The sequence below is a fragment of the Anomaloglossus baeobatrachus genome, chromosome 11 (genome assembly GCF_048569485.1).
Source record: "Anomaloglossus baeobatrachus isolate aAnoBae1 chromosome 11, aAnoBae1.hap1, whole genome shotgun sequence".
Taxonomy (NCBI): Eukaryota; Metazoa; Chordata; class Amphibia; order Anura; family Aromobatidae; genus Anomaloglossus; species Anomaloglossus baeobatrachus.
In genome coordinates, this window is record NC_134363.1 from 86,278,964 (window position 1) to 86,297,401 (window position 18,438).

An 18,438-nucleotide genomic window follows, 5' to 3' on the forward strand; every position below is an offset into this window, starting at 1 on the left:
ACCAGCTGATACTAATTACTGATAGATTTCAGCTGGTATCATGACTTTTCAAGGCATTTTTAACCTCTTTCTTCATGTGTTAAATACTTTTTCCCTGTGTAATTTCTTATTATTAAACATAGCTTAATTTCTGAACATCTATGGTTTCATTTCTGTGCCCATGTGGATTGACTGGGACATTACTAATATCTAGAGAAAAATTCATGTCAATAATACTTTTAGGAAATATATTTACTTAGACAATTGGGGAAATATTCAGTACATATTTCTCGCACTGTATACAGTTTATAAGGATAGTTACTTTTTACTGTTGTTAATTTGTAATTTATTAAACAGCCTGCTATGGCCATTATTTTCCATTGTCAGTGTTTAACATTATTTTCAGGGCAGAGAGCCAGTGGTGACTGGTTTTGAGGGTAATTTTCATGAACCAATTATTTACTACTATTGTAATGTGGTAAAACATGTAATAAAATTTGTAATGTAATAACTAATTTTGTATCACAGCTTTCCTGGAGCAGTCTTCGAAGTGAGTACCCTGCACTTAGCAGTGCTCAGCTCAACCACTTGTTAAAGAACTATCATCTAGGAGTAGGACGATCACATCCAGCCTCTTGGGATTCCCCTGAGGAGGAAAAGAATGAGATAACAAACAGTGAGTTCACTGAGTGCAGTCTGACTGTGCTCTTTACCATGAACCTTTTGATTCATTTTCCTCCTGACTGCTATAGATGTATTAGAAATATTGTACACAAAGTACTTTTAGCTAAATTGTAGGAAGCATGTTATTTACAAGCAAATTTTACCATTTTTTTTTGTTCTTTTGTTCATACTTACACTTGTTGGCAGTTTATTTTGACCAATAGGATATTTTTCCCCAAATTTAAATAGAGTGTGCTAGCAAATAGTGGGCAGACATGGAGGGTGGAGAAGTGGGTTATGACAAGCAGGCAAGTATTTGGGTTAATTTATTAATTGGGAGTGAAAATAACGTTTGCTCTTGACTTTATACTTCCCAAAAAATTTACTTAATTGGGTGATGATGCAACACTAGTGGATAATGCTCCACCTAACAACCTGGAAAACAGCACAGCTAATAGCTGTGCGGAGGGCAGTATCGATAGGGCAAAATGGTTAGTTGTAGTTATAGGAGATTCTATAATCAGGAAGACAGAATCATTTGTTGCCAAGATTGCCTCAACCGAATGGTTTGGAGATTTTAAAATGTAAAACAGGTTAATAAATTACTGCAGAGAGCTGGGGATGACACAGCTGTTGTGATCTATGTGAGAACCGATGACACACAAGTGGTAAATGAAGGATCCTTAAAATTAATTTTAATAAATTAGGCTTTAAGCTGAAGAGAAGGATCTCCAAGGTAATATTCTCTGAAATACTTACTATGCCATGTGCATCACAGGAGGGACAGCAGGATCTTAGGAAGTTAAACCCCTAGCTTAAGTCTTGGTGCAAAGCAGAAGAATTTGGGTTCCTAAAGCACTCGGCTGACTTTTTATTAGGGTACACTCTGTATATTGCACCTGATTGGAAGGGTGTCTGCTGTGCTGGGGAAAGAATTCTTACAGGGTAGTGGTGTATGAAAATGGGGAGGACATGGCAGAAAATAAAGGGATATGTAAGTTAGAGAGTGGTTGGATTTTATTGAAGGGTGGCGAAGTGGACTGTGAGCAGGGGATTAGATCTATGGATAGGGAGATTCATGTGACGCATACAAACAGTGAAAATAAATGTGACCTCAAAACTTAATAAATGTAGCATTTCTGAGAGTAATTGTGGAAAGCTGAATGGAAACTTAAAGGGAACCTATCACCAAGTTTTCCCCACATAAAGTACGGTCAGCATCTGTAAGCCCTTGTATACAGCATTCTATAATGCTTTAAATATGTCCCCAATCCCCTCTGCAAGGCAAAAGAAATAGTTTTTATTATACTCCAGTATGGTGCTGTCCGATCTAATGGGCATCGCTGGTCTTGATCCAGTGCTTCCTCTGTTCTTGCAATGGCTATCCTTCCTCCCTGCTTAGTAGAGATGAGCGAACCGGTCGCGGTTCGGCTCGAGCTTGGTTCGCCGAACCGAGGTCTCGTTCGAGTTTGGTTCGGCGAACCGGTTCGGTGAACCACTCGAACCCATAGGAAACAATGGGAGGCAATCACAAACACATAAAAACACATTATAAATGTACACATACAGTAAATAAACATTGCCATAACACTTACCGGTCCCCGGGATGCGTCCTGCACTCTGTCTCCTGTTGCTATTCCTCCCGATAATCGCTGCGTCCTCCCGGTAACCAGCAGCACTGACAGGACCTACGTGATGTTGTCAAACTAGCATGTGACCAGTCACGTGTCTGTTATCTCATTGGCTACAGACTGGTCACATGGCTAGACGTCATGTCCTGTCCTAGGTCCTGTCAGTGCATCTCCCAGTACGCGGTGATCGTTTGTGTATCGCCGTGAACTGGCGAGATGCTCTGGCACACGGTCGTCTCCCAGTTCTGCTTCCCCGTTCCGTTAGTGACCGGTTGACACAGCCGGTCCATAACGGAGATCACTGTTGCCATAACAACGTGCCTGTCAGTGGTGAAGTCACCGCTATTCAGCGCGGAGCCTCTGATCACTCATGCTGCACGGGAAGCAGCATCCTTTCTCACATGCACTGCTGCTGATAGAGCAGAGCTGAATGTGTTGAAGGGGAAAGAAGACAGAAGACCATGGATCGTGGAGGGATAAGAGGGAGTAATACACATGGAGTCTCTAATGTGTCTGGATATTTATTTCTGTTAAAGTATTTTAACTGTGTGTGGTGTCTTTTTTTAACCCTTTATTGGAGATTCTTAATGGCCGGGTCAAACGTGCCTGACATTAAGAATCTCTGGCTTAATACTAGCTAGTAATACAAAGCCAGTATTAACCTTTATTACCCAACAAGCCACCGTCACCAAGGCTGTTGGAAGAGTTGGATACAGCGCCAGATGATGGCGCTTCTAGGAAAGCACCATTTTCTGGGGCGGCTGCGGATTGCAATTCGCAGCAGAGGCACCCAGAAACCTCGGGCTAACTTGTGCTGCGGATTCTAATCCCCAGCTGCCTAGTTGTACCCGGCTGGACACAAAAATATGGCGAAGCCCACGTCATTTGTTTTTTAATTATTTCATGAAATTCATGAAATAATTAAAAAAAGGGCTTCCCTATATTTTAAGTTCCCAGCCGGGTACAGATAGGCAGCTGGGGACAGTCCTTACCTGCCTGCTGTACCTGGCTAGCATACAAAAATATGGCGAAGCTCACATCATTTTTTTTTTTTAGTTTTTTGGCAAAAAAAAGTAAAAAATGCTTCCCTGGATTTTCCATTGCCAGTAAAGGTAACACCAAGCAGTGGGGGTTGGCAACCAGTAGCTGCTTGGAGTACCCATAGCTACCAATACAAAAAATGCAGCGGGAGCCCATATATGTATTTTTTAATTATTTATTTAAATAACTAAAAAAAAAGGGCTTCCCTGTATTTTGATTGCCTGACATGACAGAACTGTAAAAATAAATCATTAAAAAAATGACGTAGCGCCCCGCGGTATTTTTGATTCTCAGCGCAGATAAAGCAGACAGCTATGGGTTGCCACCCCCATCTGCCTGGCGTTACCTTGGTTGGCAATCAAAATACAGGGAAGCCCATTAATTTTTTCTATTTAAAAAATAGTTAAAAAAAAAAATGACGTTGGGTCCCCCCATTTTTGATAGCCAGCTAGGGTACAGCAGACGGCTGTAGCCTGAAAACCACAGCTGGCAGCTTTACCGTGGTTGGGGATCCAATGTGGAGGTCCCCTCAGGCTCTTTTTTATAATTATTTTATAAATATTAATAATTACACAATAAAAGTAGGGTCCCCCCCAAATTGGATCACCAGCCAAGGTAAAGCGGACAGCTGTGGTCTGGTATTCTCAGGGTGGGAAGGTCCATAGTTATTGGGCCTTCACAGCCTAAAAATAGCAGGCCGCAGGCACCCCAGACGTGGCGCATCCACTAGATGCGCCAATCCTGGCGCTTCACCCCAGCTCATCCCGTGCCCTGGTGCAGTGGCAAACGGGGTAATAAATCGGGTTGATACTAGCTGTAAAGTAACCTGAGATCAAGCCCAGCAGTTTGTGATGTCATGGCGTCTATTAGATACCCAACATCATAAACTGTCAGTACTAACAAAAAAAAAAAATCGACAAAAGAAATTTATTTGAAAAAACAGTCCCCAAAACATTTCCTCTTTCACCAATTTATTGTAAAAAAAAAAATAAAGGGGTCCCACGACGACTCTGGACTGTCTAGAATATGGGGGGGGAGACACTCAGGGAACGTATCCCCCATTTTCTAGGAGTGCGGACACGTCATGTGAGAAGTGTGGGTGCAATGAATCTGCACTCACTCTTCTCGGGTCCACAGCAGCAGAGTCCATGTCATAATGGTTGCTACCAAAGCTGCAATGCCCTGCTCATGAGGTAAGGGCATGCCTAATCAGGAGAACTACTGTAGAGGAAGCTCTGCTCACTGGTATATAGGTGCTCAGAGGTAATAATAGATAAAATTAGTGAGTAACCTCGGCACTCTAAATCTCCCAGACTAAGTCAGTAAGTCACAACGGATAGTAATGCAAAATCACTCTTTATTGGTCCGTATTAAGAAAAAAAAATTTTTCATAAGCATATATGTTTTTGTCCAAAACAAGTTACAAATGACGTTTTGGCCTGAGCCTTCGTCAGATTGGACTTATCTGCATGTAATCATGAAAAATGACAATAATCAGTATCACATAAGAGTGAGAGAACAATAACATAAACTCGAACAATGTAGAGGTACAATTGGGATGCAGCAAAAAAATTGCAACACAGCAAGAAATGAAACACATGATACAAATGTCATAATACAGTACAAGGACAATATAGTAATGACAAATATGGGGTCAGGGTAGGCTTAGACAGCTCTGGTACGAAAGAGATGTCAATCATAAAGTAACATGTGCAGTAGGTGTAGAGCTATACTATGCATGGCAGAGCTAATGGGTAGACCGACCATAGAAAAAGAACGGAGAAAAAGTGGAGAAAAAGTGGAGAAAAAATGGAGAAAAAGTGGAGAAAAAGTGGAGAAAAAGTGGAGAAAAAATGGAGAAAAGGTGGAGTAAAAGTTGAGAAAAAAAGTGGAGGAAAAATGGAGAAAAAGTGGAGAAAAAATGGAGAAAAAGTGGAGAAAAAGTGGAGAAAAAGTGGAGAAAAAAATGGAGAAAAAGTGGAGAAAAAGTGGAGAAAAAAATGGAGAAAAAGTGGAGAAAAAGTGGAGAAAAAGTGGAGAAAAAGTGGAGAAAAAATGGAGAAAAGGTGGAGAAAAAGTGGAGAAAAAATGGAGAAAAACATGGAGAAAAAAATGGAGAAAAAATGGAGAAAAAGTGGAGAAAAAGTGGAGAAAAAATGGAGAAAAAATGGAGAAAAAGTGGAGAAAAAGTGGAGAAAAAATGGAGAAAAGGTGGAGAAAAAGTGGAGAAAAAGTGGAGAAAAAGTGGAGAAAAAAATGGAGAAAAAATGGAGAAAAAGTGGAGAAAAAGTGGAGAAAAAGTGGAGAAAAAATGGAGAAAAAGTGGAGAAAAAGTGGAGAAAAAATGGAGAAAAGGTGGAGAAAAAGTGGAGAAAAAATGGAGAAAAAAATGGAGAAAAAATGGAGAAAAAGTGGAGAAAAAGTGGAGAAAAAATGGAGAAAAAGTGGAGAAAAAGTGGAGAAAAAGTGGAGAAAAAGTGGAGAAAAAATGGAGAAAAAGTGGAGAAAAAGTGGAGAAAAAGTGGAGAAAAAAGTGGAGAAAAAATGGAGAAAAAGTGGAGAAAAAGTGGAGAAAAAGTGGAGAAAAAAATGGAGAAAAAGTGGAGAAAAAGTGGAGAAAAAGTGGAGAAAAAGTGGAGAAAAAATGGAGAAAAGGTGGAGAAAAAGTTGAGAAAAAAAGTGGAGAAAAAATGGAGAGAAGGTGGAGAAAAAGTGGAGAATAAGTGGAGAAAAAGTGGAGAATAAATGGAGAAAAAATGGAGAATAAGTGGAGAAAAAATAGAGAAAAAGTGGAGAAAAAGTGGAGAAAAAAATGGAGAAAAAAATGGAGAAAAAGTGGAGAAAAAGTGGAGAAAAAGTGGAGAAAAAAATGGAGAAAAAGTGGAGAAAAAGTGGAGAAAAAGTGGAGAAAAAAATGGAGAAAAAGTGGAGAAAAAGTGGAGAAAAAAGTGGAGAAAAAGTGGAGAAAAAGTGGAGAAAAAGTGGAGAAAAAGTGGAGAAAAAAATGGAGAAAAAGTGGAGAAAAAGTGGAGAAAAAGTGGAGAAAAAGTGGAGAAAAAGTGGAGAAAAAATGGAGAAAAAAATGGAGAAAAAGTGGAGAAAAAGTGGAGAAAAAAATGGAGAAAAAGTGGAGAAAAAATGGAGAAAAAGTGGAGAAAAAGTGGAGAAAAAAATGGAGAAAAAGTGGAGAAAGGCGGGCTTTGCACACTACGACATCGCAGGTGCGATGTCGGTGGGGTCAAATCGAAAGTGACGCACATCCGGCGTCACTTGCGATGTCGTAGTGTGTAAATCCTAGATGATACGATGAACGAGCGCAAAATCGTCGTCATCGTATCATCGCTACAGCCTCCGACATTTCCATAATGCCGGGGGAGCGACAGGTACGATGTAGTTCCTCGCTCCTGCGGCAGCACACATGGCTGTGTGTGAAGCCGCAGGAGCGAGGAACTTCACCTTACCTGCCTCCCGGCTGCAATGAGAAGGACGGAGGTGGGCGGGATGTTTACATCCTGCTCATCTCCGCCCCTCAACTTCAATTGGCCGCCTGCCGTGTGACGTCACTGTGACGCCGCACGACCCGCCCCCTAAGGAAGGAGGCGGGTCGCCGGCCAGAGGGACGTCGCACGGCAGGTATGTGCGTGTAAAGCTGCCGTAGCGATAATAATCGCTACGGCAACTTTCACTATATATCGAACGTGCGACGGGGGCGGGACTATCGCTGCAGCATCGGTAACACATTGTTACCGATGTTGCAACGTGCAAAGCCCGCCAAAGAGTGGAGAAAAAGTGGAGAATAAGTGGAGAAAAAGTGGAGAAAAAGTGGAGAAAAAGTGGAGAAAAAGTGGAGAAAAAGATGGAGAAAAAGTGGAGAAAAAGTGGAGAAAAAGTGGAGAAAAAGTGGAGAAAAAGTGGAGAAAAAGTGGAGAAAAAGTGGAGAAAAAATGGAGAAAAAATGGAGAAAAAGTGGAGAAAAAGTGGAGAAAAAGTGGAGAAAAAGTGGAGAAAAAGATGGAGAAAAAGTGGAGAAAAAGTGGAGAAAAAGTGGAGAAAAAGTGGAGAAAAAGTGGAGAAAAAAATGGAGAAAAAGTGGAGAAAAAATGGAGAAAAAGTGGAGAAAAAATGGAGAAAAAGTGGAGAAAAAGTGGAGAAAAAAATGGAGAAAAAGTGGAGAAAAAGTGGAGAAAAAGTGGAGAAAAAGTGGAGAAAAAGTGGAGAAAAAGATGGAGAAAAAGTGGAGAAAAAGTGGAGAAAAAGTGGAGAAAAAGTGGAGAAAAAGTGGAGAAAAAAATGGAGAAAAAGTGGAGAAAAAATGGAGAAAAAGTGGAGAAAAAGTGGAGAAAAAGTGGAGAAAAAAATGGAGAAAAAGTGGAGAAAAAGTGGAGAAAAAGTGGAGAAAAAGTGGAGAAAAAGTGGAGAAAAAATGGAGAAAAGGTGGAGAAAAAGTTGAGAAAAAAAGTGGAGAAAAAATGGAGAAAAAGTGGAGAAAAAGTGGAGAAAAAATGGAGAAAAAGTGGAGAAAAAGTGGAGAAAAAGTGGAGAAAAAGTGGAGAATAAGTGGAGAATAAGTGGAGAAAAAATGGAGAAAAAAATGGAGAAAAAGTGGAGAAAAAGTGGAGAAAAAATGGAGAAAACGTGGAGAAAAAGTGGAAAAAAAAATGGAGAAAAAGTGGAGAAAAAGTGGAGAAAAAAGTGGAGAAAAAAAATGGAGAAAAAAATGGAGAAAAAAATGGAGAAAAAGTGGAGAAAAAGTGGAGAAAAAATGGATAAAAAGTGGAGAAAAAGTGGAGAAAAAGTGGAGAAAAAATGGAGAAAAGGTGGAGAAAAAGTTGAGAAAAAAAGTGGAGAAAAAATGGAGAAAAAGTGGAGAAAAAGTGGAGAAAAAATGGAGAAAAAGTGGAGAAAAAGTGGAGAAAAAGTGGAGAAAAAGTGAAGAAAAAGTGGAGAAAAAGTGGAGAAAAAGTGGAGCACCCTTTGGTGCCTTTCATGTGGCACTAAGGGGTGCTTAGCTTTGTATTTAGCCAAAAAAATGAAAAAAAAAAATGACTTAGTTTTGTAGCCAGCTAGGGTAAAGCAGACGGCTGCAGCCTGCAGACCACAGCTGGCAACTTCACCTTGGCTGGTAATCCAAAACTGAGGGCACCCCACGCTGTTATTTTAAATTAAATAAATAATTAAAAAAAAAAACACGTGGAGGTCCCCCAAAATTTGATCACCAGCCAAGGTAAAGCAGACAGCTGGGGCCTGATATTCTCAGACTAGGGAGGTCCATGGTTATTGGACTCTCCCCAGCCTAAAAATAGCAGGACGCAGCCGCCCCAGAAGTGGCGCATCCATTAGATGCGCCAATCCTGGTGCTTCGCCCCAGCTCATCCCGCGCCCTGGTGCATTGGCAAACGTGGTAATATATGGGGTTAATACCAGATGTGTAATGTCACCTGGCATCAAGCCCTGGGGTTGGTGAGGTCAGGCGTCTATCAGATACCCGACATCACCAACCCAGTCAGTAATAAAAAAAAATAGACGACAAACACATTTTTATTTGAAAAAACACTCCCCAAAACATTCCCTCTTTAACCAATTTATTAGAATGAAAAACAAATCCAGGTCTGGTGTAATTCAAGGGGTTGCCATGACGATCCACACTGTCCCAGTCAATGAAGAGCAGGATGTTCCCCATTGGCTGGGAGAGCAATGCAGTGACCTGAGCTAACATCAATGGGTCAGCCCAGGTCACTGCAGGGCATGACAAGTGCTGCTGTCAGCGAGGTACATTAACTGCGCTGATCTCCAGCACACTGACAGCCCCTGTCACTGAGCTCAATGACCGGCGCCTACACACCAAGTATCGCGAGAGGCCCGTGACGTCACCGCTAGTCAGTCTCGGGTCGGAAGCGAGAGAAGGTGATGTGACAAGCGGCGGCCATGGAGGACAGTGACAGCGCTGAGGTCGGGATGGCGGGACTTCATCACCGCAGGTAAGCCGAGCGGGACTATGTGTGTGTGTGTGTGTGTGTGTGTGTGTGTGTGTGTACGTGTGTACATGCCGCGGGCAGGAGGGGGCGGAGCGAGCTGAGCGGAGAAGTGTGGGCTTCCTGCACGTAACTAGGATAAACATCGGGTTACTAACCAAAGCGCTTTGGTTGGATACCCGATGTTTATCTTGGTTACCAGCTTCTGGCAGGCTGCCAGCGATGGCTCCTGCACACTGTAGCTGTAAAAAGCCCTGCTTTTTGCTGCTAGAACCGTTCTCGAACGTATCTAGAACTATTGAGCTTTTGCAAAAAGCTCGAGTTCTAGTTCGATCTCGAACAGCCCCCAAAATCACTCGAGCCTAGAACTGGAGAACCTCGAACCTCGAACCGCGCTCAACTCTACTAAGGGGTGCTTAGCCTTGTATTTAGCCAAAAAAATGAAACAAAATGACGTGGGGCTCCCCCTATTTTTGTAACCAGCTAAAATAAAGCAGACGGCTGCAGCCTGCAGACCACAGCTGGCAGCTTCACCTTGGCTGGTAATCCTAAACTGAGGGCGCCCCACGCTGTTATTTTAAATTAAATAAATAATTAAAAAAAAAAACACGTGGAGGTCCCCCCAAAATTGGATCACCAGCCAAGGTAAAGCGGACAGCTGGGGTCGGATATTCTCAGACTAGGGAGGTCCATGGTTATTGGACTGTCCCCAGCCTAAAATTAGCAGGCCGCAGCCTCCCCAGAAGTGGCGCATCCATTAGATGCACCAATCCTGGTGCTTCGCCCCAGCTCATCCCGTGCCCTGGTGCGGTGGCAAACGGGGTAATATATGGGGTAATATGCGGGGTTAATACCAGATGTGTAAAGTCACCTGGCATCAAGCCCTGGGGTTCGTGATGTCAGGCGTCTATCAGATACCCGACATCACCAAACCAGTCAGTAATAAAAAAAAATAGACGACAAACACATTTTTATTTGAAAAAACACTCCCTAAAACATTCCCTCTTTCACCAATTTATTAGAAAGAAAAACAAATCCAGTTCTTCTGTAATCCAAGGGGTTCCCATGATGATCCACACTGTCCCAGTCAATGACGAACAGAATGTTCCCCATTGACTGGGAGAGCAATGCAGTGACCTGAGCTAACATCAATAGGTCAGCCCAGGTCATTGCAGGGCATGACCAGTGCTGCTGTCAGGAGCGAGGTACATTACCTGCGGTGACGATCTCCTGCACTGCTGACAGCAGACCTGTCACTGAGTTCAATGACCTTCACAGCCAAGTATCGCGAGTGCCTGTCACGTCACCGCTAGTGACAGTCTCGGGCAGCAGTGACAGATGTGAAGCGGCAGCCATGGAGGACAGTGACAGCGCTGAGGTCGGGAGGGCGGGACTTCATCACCGCAGGTAAGCCGAGCAGGGTAATGCGTGCGGAGTGCGAGGTGGGCGGAGCCTAGCGGGGTAATGGGTGCAGAGTGCCAGGTGGGTGGAGCCTAGTGGGGCCATGTGTGCAGAGTGCCAGGTGGGCGGAGCCTAGCGGGGCCATGTGTGCGGGCGGCGGAGTGCGAAGTGGGTGAAGCCTAGCGGAGCCATGTGGCGCTGAGGACGTCAGTGTCGTGAACTGCATGGCTGGGGACAGGTGAGTGTGAGTGTGTGTGTGTGAGTGTGTGCGTTTGTGTGTGTACACGCCGCGTGCAGGAGGGTGGCAGAGCGAGCTGAGCGGGGAAATGTCGGCTTCCTGCACACGTAACTAGGATAAATATCGGGTTACTAAACAAAGCACTTTGCTTGGATACCCGATGTTTATCTTGGTTACCAGCTTACCGCAGGCTGCCAGCAATGGCTCCCTGCACACTGTAGCTGTAAAAAGCCACGCTTTTGCTGATAGAATCGTTATCGAACGTAACTCGAACTGTCGAGCTTTTACCAAAAAGCTCGAGTTCGAGTTCTAACTAGAACACACCCCAAAATCACTCGAACCGCGAACTGGAGAAGCGCGAACCGCGCTCAACTCTAGTCTTTAAGTACAAGGGCACCATGACGGATGTATCCGTCAAAGGTCATGAAGGGGTTAAAGTAGTTCACTTCTAGGTGCACTTGTGGCTCTAGTAATCTCATTATCAATGGAGGTGTGGTGGGAGCCTTGGTTTAAAAATATTTTTTTAAGATGGGTTAAGTGTTCATGGCCTGGCTGTAGACAATGGACATTTTGATGTGTTTGGGGTGGAAACTGTCTAATCTCAGGTATTTGGCATGGTCAATAGGTTTCCAATACACCAATGTCTGGATTGAACAATTTTGATTTTTTTTATGGTGGTATACAGGAAGTTGATTTCTGTTTTTGAGTGGTCCAATGTCAAGTTTATGGTAGGATGAAATGTATTCAATTTGCCATGGAATTTTAGAGGTTATTTCTCAGAATTGGTCTAGATTATTAAGATGTGATTGATGTCACGGAAGTAGGCCAAGCGTTTGATGGAGCAGGAAGCTAAAAAGTCATTCTCCAGTTGAGCCATGAAAAGGTTGGCATACTGCAGTGCCATTTTGCTGCCAATAGCACTTCCTGTGAATTTTAGATATAGTTCATCGCCAAAAGAGAAAAAATTGTGCATGAGGATAAACCTGGTCAGTGTTAATACAGACTCAGAAGGCATCTAATTGGCTTCAAGAAACATTTGGCAGGCAGTTAGTCCATCTTCATATGGAATGTTAGGATATAAGGATTACACATCCATGGTGGCTAAAATGGTACTCTCGGGTAGGGGACCTATTGTAGATAGCTTTTTGTAAAAGGTCAGTGGTACCTTTTCATGGCTAAAGTGGAGAAGTTTTTAGCAATCTGCTCCATCAAACCCTTGGCCTACTTCCATTACGTCGATGACATCTTAATAATCTGGACCGATTTTGAACAAGAACTTCTAAAATTTTATGAAACATTCAATGCATTTCATCCTACCATAAACTTTTGACATTGAACCACTTAGAAATGGAAATCAACTTCCTGGATACCACCATAAAAAGGTTCAATCCAGACATCAGTGTATCAGAAACCTATTGACCGTCCCACATACCTGAGATTGGAGAGCTTCCACCCCAAAAACATCAAAAAGTCCATCATCTGCAGCTATGCCCTCAGATATAATCGTATCTGTTCCAGCTCAGCAGACAGGGATGAACACAACCCATCTTAAAAAGATTTTTTTTAAACCAAGGCTACAGCCCCACTCCATTGATGATCAGATCATTAGAGCCACAGGACTCCTAGAAGTGAACTACTTCAATACAAACAAAAATAGGAAAATGGTCGTGTATCTCTGGTTGTGACCTACAACCCACAGCTTGAGGTACTGCGAAAAATAGCTAAGAAACTTCACCATGTTCTACACAAAGATAACTGGTTAAAAACAATATTCAAAGATCCTCCCTTGCTATGCTACAGGCAACCTCCTAATTTAAGAAACATCATGATCCAAAGTTCTATGCCCTCAGATACACCAAGAGGAACTTATCCTTGAAATGTAAAGAGCTGCAAAACCTGCGCTCATGTAGAAACCAAAGACCAAATACAGATCCCAAACACACAGCAAGACTATAAGATTCCTGGGACATTCACATGTTCTTCCTCCAATGTGGTGTACTTAACACGATGCACTATATGTCCTATTGGGGGGTTTTATGTTGGAGAAATAGTACAGAGACTGAGAGCAAGGATAAGGGCTCATCATCTCACAATTACAGACAAAAAAAAAAAACATTTACTTGTGACCAAACATTTCTGTGCTTCAGGACACAACATACACTGTTACGATTCGGGGTTCTGTGGTGCCTCGAACCGGCCTAGTCCAGTCATTGAATCCCACATTGGGGTCGGTTAACTCTGCAGTGCCACGTGGCTGTCGCTTGAGGCATCAGGTGGCTGGAGTTTTGTACCATCCTGAAGTGGCAGCCGCTGATTGATTATCATGGCTTCAGCAATGACATGGCAGCCCCTGTATGGTTGCAGCCGACACCATTACCACATGCCATGTGGTCTGGGCTAGGGTGGTGGCTATAAAAGGTCTGTAGCTCTGCAAATCGGCACGCAAGCGTCATTATACATGCTGACAGCATCGGCTGTACTCCCGGCTGTCAGAGTGAGTGTGTTCCAGTGCCATTGTAGTCTGCAGTGCTTGTGGCAGACTTGTGTTTGTATGTTGGAGTGATTCTGAATTTAGGGCAGGCGCTGGTACCAGGTATTCGTATCTGGGTACAAGCTGTATCTCGGCACGGTGAGGGTTTAGGGTCCTTCCGGACAAGACGTGCCCCCTACACACACGCCCAGTCTGCAGCGTTAGTGGTAGACTTGTATGAATGTGTGTGTGCCAGCCCTGGGTACCCAGTGACGCTAACTCGGTGGCCTTCACAGTCTGACGTGCTCCTGTACGGATGTGACTGATATCTGTTGCGTTTCCTTTGGTTTTGATGTGTTCTTACACACGTGACAATTACTAGTGCCCCTGTGAGATTAACAGGGACACGCTACACGTAGGAGTGTGCCTTACAACATCTCCTTCGTTTCCGCTTTGGTTTCCTAAGTTGCTGTAATTTGTCCTCTTGTCCTTAGTGGCTTTAACACCTGCCCGGCAGACGTGGGGCAACGATTGATATTATATTATTTATTTATTTTTTATTTCAATTGTCCCCTCCATAACAGTACGCTCACGCCAATGGTCCTTCCGGACATGGCGGATGTTCAGCAACTACAGCGATATATCCAAAAGCTGGAAACACGTCTCAAGGCTGTCGAACAGTCCTCTCCAGCAGTGGATATTGCAGATCTGATTAAACGGACTGTAATTCAGACTGTCACCGACCTCATCTAAGCCCATGCCCCACCTGTCCCTTCCCACTAAATTCACAGGGGACAGTAAGGATTGTCGGGGTATCATTAATCAGTGTTCGATATATTTGGAGCTCTTGCCCTCACAATTCTCCATAGAAAGACCCAAGGTGGGGTTTGTGATATCGCTCCTTGCCGATCGAGCACTGACATGGGCCACTCCGCTCTGGGAGCGAGAGGATCCAGTGACTACCCAGGTTACTGATTTCTTGGAGGAATTAAGGGCTGTGTTCTTGGGTCCCCAGGTACTCCATGACTCTGCCTTGCGTCTCCTGGACCTAATTCAGGCTACGTTTTTGGTCTTGGCTTATGCCATAGAGTTCAGGACTCTGGCTGCTGAGTTAAAATGGTAAGAGAAGGTCCTGTTACCAGTTGGTAATGTGAAGAACGCATTGGCCACCAGGGAGATACCACCTGACCTAGAAACCTTGATATCACTTGCTACGAGAATAAACACACGCCACTCTGAGCATCAGTTAGAGCAGGTTCAGAGTCATTCTCCTGTGCGACCGGCTTCCTCTTTCCCCGAACCTGAAGAGTCAGCCACGTACTCTGAATCTGAACCTGAGCCCATGGAGATCGGGCGGACAGGTACTAGGTTGTCAATGCCAGCGGCAAAACCAGTTTGTTTAGCTTGCAAACAGACAGGTTACTATGCCAACTAGTGCCCTAAAAAGGTTGAAAGGCTGTTGCATATCGTATCTGTCAACAGGGAGATGCAGGACGTGCCTGCTTCAAACCCCAAATGGTCCTTCAAGAGCAAGGTGGCGTTCGATAACACCACTGTACCTGTTACAGCATGTGCAGACGGAAATTTTATGTCTTCTGAGTTTGCTAGTCTGCATGAGATTCCCGTGACCAAAATGCCCAAGTCGCTGATGGGTCCGTTCTCTCAGAGGGTGTCAGCTACCACACAGTTCCATTAGTTTTCACTATGCCTTCAAGGCACCGTGAGACCAACTCTTTTCTGGTTATGAATGGTGGGATATATGAGATCTTGTTGGGCTCCCCTGGCTGAAGCAGCATTCTCCACTGTTTGACTGGGGCACAGCTCAAGTTGGGGTATCACTTGTCAAAAGACCTGTCTGTCCAAGAAAATTAGAGGGTTGTTGTCTGCTGACCCGGGGAGGGTGCTCAAGCCTCCGTACCAGCGTCCCTCCTCAGTTGAGGGGGTCTCCAAAAAGACAGCAGAGACATCATCCTCGCTTCTACACCCCCATACCCCTAATCCCATGCCAGTTTGTCGTACCAGGGTCTCCAGAGATCCCCCAACCAGCTCCGCCTCCCCGGTTCGGGAACGGTCTGCTTGCGTGCGGGTCCGATCAAAACGAGGCGTAGGAGGCAGTGATATGCGGTGAACTGGGATGGTTTTGGCCCCGAACATCGGTCCTGGAGGGCAGCTTTCGAGCACCAGAATGGGGGGCCCTAGACGGGGGGAGTAATGTTACGATTCCGGGTTCTGTGGTGCTTCGAACCGACCTAGTCCCGTCATTGAATCCCACATTGTGGTCGGTTAACTCTGCAGCGCCACCTGGCCATCGCTTGAGGCATCAGGTGGCTAGAGTTTTGTACCATCCTGAGCCCAAGTGCTCATGCAGCCATACTGAGCATGTGCGTGATGTCATTGATGACAAGGTGGTCATTGATTGGTCATCTGTGATATCAGCGATGAAGTGGCAGCCGCTGATTGGTCATCATGGCTTCAGCAATGACGTGGCAGACCCTGTATGGTTGCAGCTGACGCCATTACCACATGCCATGTAGTCTGGGCCAGGGTGGTGGCTATAAAAGGTCTGTAGCTCCGCCCATCGGCGTGCGAGTGTGACGCCCTGGCAAAACCAGGTAGTCAAAATGTGTACATTCTCCTTGCTACCATCACAACCCACACTTAGGTATAACACACAGCCATAAAACCCTAGTCACCCCCTCATGATAACTGGGACACACCAGTGGGCGGGATCAGATGGATGAGATCGCCCACCTAGGGGTCTTGAGGAATCAGAGTAGGAAACACAACAGAATAGTGGAGGAGGTGAAGGAGAACAGTGGAACAGTCAAGCTGAGGAGTCAGAACAGTATAGACAGGAGTTAAGTGGAGACTGTGCAGTGTAGTCAGGGGTAGTGGCCCTTGGACTACCTGGCTAGGTGGCAGATGGTGAGCAGAGCCACAAGCGATGGAGATCCAGTCGCGGGAGACCTAAAGTGGACCACGGCAGGGTTGTAGCCCACTGGTACTGACAGCGCGAATCCGGTCCGGAGGCCGTGCACAGTCGGGGTGGCGGGACCCTAGGGCGAGGAAGGTTGCAAGCCCCTCTCCAATTAACCAGCTGGGGACAAGGTTCCAGACATTGCCCCAATTTACTGCCCAGATAGAGCGAAACGGAAGCTCAACGCGGGGGATAGGGTGTCCGCCTAGAAACCACTTAAATCCCAAGGGTTATATTTCGCGGGCCACAGCTCCCAACAAAAATAGAACCGGGAGTGGACTGCTCCGTTCCATGCGAAGTCGTCCAAAAGAGAAGGAAACACAAAGTGCAGGAGGAAGGGATATCTGCTCATCAGTCTGGGTGCGGGACTCGAATGCACCCTCCAAAAGCAGCCGGTCACTGGCAACTTGGTATACTACTGAACTTGTGTAAAATTATTGAACTGTGAGTACACCACTGTCCCCCAGTCCAGTCCGGCACGCCACCTCCAGCAGCCATCACTCCCCTGTACAGACTACACCTCCCCTACTCGTGGAGGGGATCCCATCTTGCTGCCCCGCTCCATCAGCACCGGGCACCCCATCACCAGGCAGCGGCGGTACCACCATCCCTCACCACTCGAGACTTAGCAGCGAATCCGGATCCGAGCAAGCCCCTGAGAGAGCAGCGGCCCCCCGCCCGCAACAACCCGAACCTGGCGGCACAAACAGGATTCTTACCCTATTAGTAGATGACGTAGGTTAACAGGGACACGCTACACGTAGGAGTGTGCCTTACAACATCTCCTTTGTTTCAGCTTTGGTTTCCTAAGTTGCTGTAATTTGTCCTCCTGTTCTTAGTGGCTTTAACACCTGCCTGGCGGACGTGGGGCAACAATTGATATTATATTATTTATTATTTTTTTATTTCAATCGTCCCCTCCATAACAATAAACCACATGAAAGTTGTCATATTAAAAGGCAACTTCAGATCACAGAATCATTGAAGGGTCTGGGAATACAAATTCATTACAATGTTTGACTCTGTCCACACAGGAATAAATCTCAGGATGAATTATGACTCACTACAAAATCTGAGGGGTCTGCTCCAGAGATTGTGAGCGCGCCAGGCCTGTGATCTTACATGGATATTGGCACAATAAAACATTCACAACACTAAGGGTACCTTCACGCTTAGCGATGCAGCAGCGATCCGACCAGCGATCTGACCTGGTCAGGATCGCTGCTGCATCGCTACATGGTCGCTGGTGAGCTGTCAAACAGGCAGATCTCACCAGCGACCAGTGAACAGCCCCCAGCCAGCAGCGACGTGCAAGCGACGCTGCGCTTGCACGGAGCCGCCGTCTGGAAGCTGCGGAGACTGGTAACTAAGGTAAACATCGGTTATGGTTACCCGATGTTTACATTAGTTACCAGCGCACACCGCTTAGCTGTGTGTGCAGGGAGCAGGGAGCCGCGCACACTGAGCGCTGGCTCCTTGCTCTCCTAGCTACAGTACACATCGGGTTAATTAACCCGATGTGTAATGCAGCTACATATGCAGAGAGCAGGGAGCCGCGCACACTGCTTAGCGCTGGCTCCTTGCTCTCCTAGCTGCTGTACACATCGGGTTAATTAACCCGATGTGTACAGCAGCTACATGTGCAGAGAGCCGGAGCCGGCAGCACAGGCAGCGTGAGAGCTGCGGAGGCTGGTAACTAAGGTAAATATCGGGTAACCACCTTGGTTACCCGATGTTTATCTTAGTTATCAGCCTCCGCAGTTGCCAGATGCCGGCTCCTGCTCCCTGCTCGCTTCATTTGTCGCTCTCTCGCTGTCACACACAGCAATCTGTGTGTCACAGTGGGAGAGCGCCTTTGAAGAAAACGAACCAGGGCTGTGTGTAACGAGCAGCGATCTCGCAGCAGGGGCCAGATCGCTGCTCAGTGTCACACACAGCGAGATCGCTAATGAGGTCACTGCTGCGTCACAAAAAGCGTGACTCAGCAGTGATCTCGGCAGCGAGCTCGCTGTGTGTGAAGCACCCCTAATCAAAGCTAATTAAGGATTCACTCTCTAAGCTCAGGG

General features: G+C 45.4%; 1 protein-coding gene across 2 annotated transcripts in view; it reads left to right on the forward strand.

Annotated features, from left to right (window-relative positions):
- RASIP1 (Ras interacting protein 1) overlaps window positions 1-18,438 on the forward strand; it is a 1,579,933-nt gene that overhangs the window by 1,210,452 nt on the left and 351,043 nt on the right. For both annotated transcript variants that reach the window (XM_075328610.1, XM_075328611.1), the window contains exon 11: window positions 508-655. In XM_075328610.1, coding sequence (XP_075184725.1) covers window positions 508-655 — 148 coding nt within the window. The remainder of the gene's footprint in view (window positions 1-507; window positions 656-18,438) is intronic.